At 38.1% G+C, this 5,379-nt stretch overlaps 2 protein-coding genes across 3 annotated transcripts in view; both read left to right on the top strand.

Annotated features, from left to right (window-relative positions):
• The window catches only part of LOC108737705 (rap1 GTPase-activating protein 1), a 385,828-nt gene that overhangs the window by 184,575 nt on the left and 195,874 nt on the right, over nucleotides 1–5,379 (top strand). The gene's annotated exons all lie outside the window — the stretch shown is intronic.
• Nucleotides 643–3,271, top strand: LOC108737706 (cGMP-dependent protein kinase, isozyme 1-like). The gene has a single exon (XM_018470767.2). It carries the CDS (start codon nucleotides 706–708, stop codon nucleotides 2,713–2,715), a length of 2,010 nt encoding a protein of 669 aa, XP_018326269.1. The 5' UTR covers nucleotides 643–705; the 3' UTR covers nucleotides 2,716–3,271.

A 5,379-nucleotide genomic window follows, 5' to 3' on the forward strand; every position in this document is an offset into this window, starting at 1 on the left:
AGCAAAAGTGACACTACTTTGAACAGATTTGGGAAATCAGGTTGTTCCGTAAATATGGCTTGTCATTTTTCTGTGCATTATTATTGATGTAAAAATACTCGAATTTCGAATAATCGCTTACAAAATTGCGATGTTTACTTAAGGCCTTAAATAAAGTATTTTTGCGTACTTTATGTGTCTTGTAAAGTATAATGTACGCACAATCGAAATAGAGTACAATACTTTATAATAAAGTACGGGTGGCAACCCTAAATACAGACCACTTCGTATTATTTTATTCGATTATGGTAACGTGTCTATCACGTTGAGGTTAGCTACGTCGCGATTCGTTTCAGCAAGTAGATATCCATATTTTTAAATGGACCTTGCTGGAGCATACGTAATCCTAAAATGTAGCATCGTACTACAGATGGCGTTTACCGCGCCATTTGTGGTATTTTCTTCAATTACTGGTAACGCTGGTAAACACAGTGCAGAAATGAAGATATACTTATTGGGTCTGTATAAATAAAAAATTTTTTTATCTTATCACAAGGAATGAATTGCCTTTATTACTATATCTAATCATACATTCAATGATATGATAAGATGCTTTGAAACGTTATCGATGTTTTCAACTAATTAGTAGTAGGTGAGCAAATATTTGCACAGTTCCTCTATTCTTTCGATAGCAGTGAAAGATGTAGTTTGGTTCCTGTTCAAAAAATGTATTGTTTTATTAATAGTAGCCCTTCAAAACAGTGGACGTTATCTAAACCTTCTCAAGAAAATGGTACAGAAAGTGTCTACGGCCAGTATGTAAAATTTACACAAGATTCCTTACCCACTGCACATTCAAGTACGATTGATTCGAATTCTGTTGTTAGTTCAGACGTTCAGAAAAGGAGATCTGATGTTTGTGCTCAAATTATCGACATTGACAACCAAAATTTCACATTCGAAGGAATTCCGAAACATAAAAAAGCTGAAGAAATTCACAAGCTTATCAGGTCTGCAATTGCAAATAATGGCTTTCTTCCAAATCTGCTAGACGAAGAAAAATTTCATTTGATGGTTGACGCGATGTATCCAAAAGAAGTAACATCGAACGAAATAATAATCAGAGAAGGTACAGAAGGTTATCATATGTACGTGTCTGAATTCGGTACGTACGAAATATCAATAAAAGGCGAATATGTCGAGACCTTCAACGATAGTAGGGTGTTCGGTGAGCTAGCAATATTGAGTAATGCGAAACGACAAGCGACAATCCGAACTCTGAAAGAGGGAAAACTGTGGGTCTTGGACAATGAGATTTACCAAAGAATCATGGTACAAAGTGCCATCCAAAAACGAAACGAATTGGTTCAATTTTTAAGAAATGTACCTAAATTAAATAAAAAAAGCGATGAGATATTGGGGCTTGTGTCAGACCTTCTTAAAAACGAATTCTTCTATACCGGAATGGAGATCATACGTGAAGGTTATAAGGGCGATAAATTCTACATAATCCGATCAGGTACGGTCTCAGTTACAAAGCGTAAGGAAGGCAAAGTGGCGACCCTCACCATAGGACAATACTTTGGAGAACAAGCGCTTTTAAAAGAAGACTGCAGACAAGCAACGGTTACCGCTGAGGCTCCAGGGGTTGAATGTCTGACATTGACTAGGTCACACTTTGTAGATTATTTCGGCGACATGGATCTGGACAGTATAGCGATGACTACTAGGAAACAAGTAATCGTACCGAAACTGAAACACGAATATAAAGATATAACCCCCAAAGACTTGATTTCTATCGGAATATTGGGAGTGGGCGGTTTCGGCTGGGTCGAACTAGTCCAACACAGAAAAAAGAAACAACTCACATTCGCCCTGAAGTATTTGAAAAAGTACGAAATAGTGCAACGGCGACAACAACAACACACGTTAAACGAAAAAAGCATTCAAATAAGTTGCGAATGCCCGTTCATAGTGCGTTTGTATACTACTTTTAAAAACGATAAATATCTCTATTTCTTGATGGAGTCTTGTCTAGGAGGAGACCTATGCTCTTTACTGCAGAAACAAAGAACTCGACGCTTCGATGAATCTGTGGCGCGCTTCTACACTGGCTGCGCCTTAGAAGCATTGGCGTATCTTCACGAACGTGGCATCGTCTATCGAGATTTGAAACCAGAAAATCTTCTTTTAGATAATCGTGGTTATCTAAAACTAACCGATTTCGGTTTAGCGAAAGTTCTCCCTTTACAAGGAAAAACATACACTTTTGGGGGAACCCCAGAGTATATGTCACCGGAAATTATTTTACTTCAAGGGCATGATAAGGCAACAGATTATTGGTCATTTGGAATCTTAATTTACGAGTTGCTAGTGGGAAAAACACCTTTTAGAAGTAACGATAGCAGTCATATGACAACATACAATCTCATTTTGTGCGGATTCAAAAACATTAGATTTCCTAATGTATTATCAAAACCTGCACAAAATTTGATAATGAAATTGTGCAAATTGAAGGCCTCTAAAAGACTGGGTTGTCAGAAAGATGGGGCGGAAGATGTGAAAAGTCACAAATGGTACGAAGGATTTGACTGGAAAAAATTAAGAAATCGTGCCATCAAGCCTCCCATAGCAAGAAATCTGCGAAGCAACATCGATACTAAATATGTTGATAAATGTGAAATAAATTTGGATATTCCACCTGATGACCATTCCTCTGACTTTGACGATTTTTGATCTACATTCATGTTACAGTTAATCGTAAATGTGATGACTATAATCAGGCAGTAGAGAGAGAGAGAGAGACGGTGCTCCATGACAAAATTCCTTATTCAATCATATTTTATCTTATTCAAACCATTTCTGTCTTGCTCACGCCTGGTGTGTATTCCTTCTGTCCGTATAGCTTTCGTCAAGGTCACATCTCTAACCGTTTGAGATGAGGTGTATGCACGTTAATTTTATGGTCGCAGCGCCAAGAGTACGCTACGATTTTACCTCCTTTCGGCGCGACCCTACGAACATCCAAGAAGATTGTAGCGGCGCTTAAAGCTCGGCGCCAAGAGCCATTTGTCGATTTTATATGATTGTAAATATACTAGTAAACACAATACTATAATACATACTCATATCATTCATAATGTAGATCCATACAAACTTGTTAGTACATAAAAGCAACTGCCTCTCTGTAATCTATTTTATTATAAGAAGAAAAATATGCGAATGCTTACAATCAAATTAAACCAACAAAAGAAAAATAAAAGAATAAAAAATAAAAGTTATAAAACTCATAGTGTTGATACTTTGTTTACAAAAGCTGTGATGTTGCTTTATTTTACAATAAATATTTATTTATATACTTATTTGGATTAATTCATAATATTGTTGCACCTGTATATTTTAAATAATATTTTACAAGCATACAATTGAAACTTCTGTTGCAGTTCATTTAGGATTTTACATATTTTAAAGAGGCTTTTTACTATCGATCCAGTCACAGTTATATGGCAATATTTACACTATACGCACAATATGAAGATTCTATACAGTAGGTTCACTTCCCAACCACGCCCATACTTCCCTCTCCTAACGACGTTTCAGCACTTCATCCACCAGTTCCCCGCTAACATAGAGTGTCATCGTGAAGTTACAGTACATATAGTACATTACAATACATTTTGTATTTAAATACTTCGGTAAAGATGAGGTGGGTAGTGATGCAACGGAAGTGTCATAACAGAAACAGAAACGGAAACAGAGGTAAATAGTTAATTTTTGCGGAAGCGGAAGTACGCTCTTAAACCAAATAAAATTATAGCTACCGTAAAAATTATCTAAAAATATTTTTTTCATAGTTATATAATGTAATAATGACGTATTAAAGGAGCCAATGAGAGGAGAATAAAATTTGATAAATATCAGCATACGAAGTACTACGAAATAGATTTAAGTCTACTGGAGAAACCTACCATTAAAAAAGCAATGCTCCGTGTAGTCAGGGGTGCATTATATATAGGGCGGTACATTACAACATTAAATTGTATTTAAAAGCGTTCATTTTTCTCTAAACTCAAAATTTGCCGGCTACAACGCTGTATATTGTCACTAATAATATAAGCGGTTGATAATACGCTCACAATGTTACAGCGAGGTCGCTAAAAGCTGGCACAGGTACCACTTACCTACAAGCGATTCCGTTTAAATTGTGTTTTGAAAACGATCAGGTTTAGTCAACGGATAAAGTAATAAATTTTTACGACTTCTTTTATTGTTTCTGTACATTGTTTTCCAGAAAGATAAGAAACTCCGATCTGTATTAAATCTATCTAACCAAGCAATGACGTCATCTCCAAGCAGTCTGCCGTATTATTGCCTATTTTATATGTCATAGGCCACCGCATACTGTTTTTCAACATTCGTTAACTATGCTTCATTATCATTTCCGCGCCCAACATATATATATCAATATATATATATATACAGGATTTGTCCGAAAAGTAATAGGACTGATTTCCTTTCGTCGGAGCGTGCGCGCACCGACTGGATTCGGTAGAGGGCATTCCTAGCTAACGAACGAGCGGCTGGTGAGTTGTCTCCAAGCCCATGGAGAATCAGAACAGGCTTTTTCGCGCAACGTGTTCTGTGAGTGGTGCAAGCCGAAAATGCAGCGTTCGTTAGAGCAGAGGTACGCGATTAAACTCTGTGTGAAACTCGGTAAATCTGCGACAGAGACGTTTGATATGATCAAGCAGGCTTACCCAGTTGTTGCTTTAGCAAGAAGTGGTGTGTTTCGGTGGCACCAGGCCTTTTCAGAGGGCCGGGAAGAGGTCACCGATGAAGACCGTGCTGGAAGACCTTCGACTTCGACAAACACCGACAATGTGACTCGTGTGCGCGAAGTTTTGAACTCAGACCGTCGACTAAGTATTCGTTTAATTTCCCAGATTTTAAATTTACCAAAATCTGTGGTTCATGACATTGTGACGGAGCATTTTAACATGCACAAGGTGTGCGCGAAAATGATCCCAAAAGTGCTCACTGACGACCAGAAATTGCGGCGAGTGGAAGTGTGCCAAGAAAATTTAAACATGTGTGAAAGTGACCCCCAATTCTTGAATCATGGATCTTTGAGTATGATCCCGAGACAAAGAGGCAATCTTCCGAGTGGCACACGCCGGCGTCTCCTCGCCCAAAAAAGGGAAGAATGAGCAAATCAAAAAGTGAAAACGATGCTCATTGTCTTTTTTGACATGAAAGGCATCGTCCACCATGAATTTGTTCCTCCTGGACAAACCGTCAACGCCAAGTTTTACGTGGAAGTGCTCAAGAGACTCAAACGAAGGGTCAATCGGGTCCGACAAGACATCGCAGCCGACTGGAAGTTGCACCACGACAACGCCC

The sequence above is a fragment of the Agrilus planipennis genome, unplaced genomic scaffold (genome assembly GCF_000699045.2).
Source record: "Agrilus planipennis isolate EAB-ADULT unplaced genomic scaffold, Apla_2.0 scaffold146, whole genome shotgun sequence".
NCBI lineage: Eukaryota > Metazoa > Arthropoda > Insecta > Coleoptera > Buprestidae > Agrilus > Agrilus planipennis.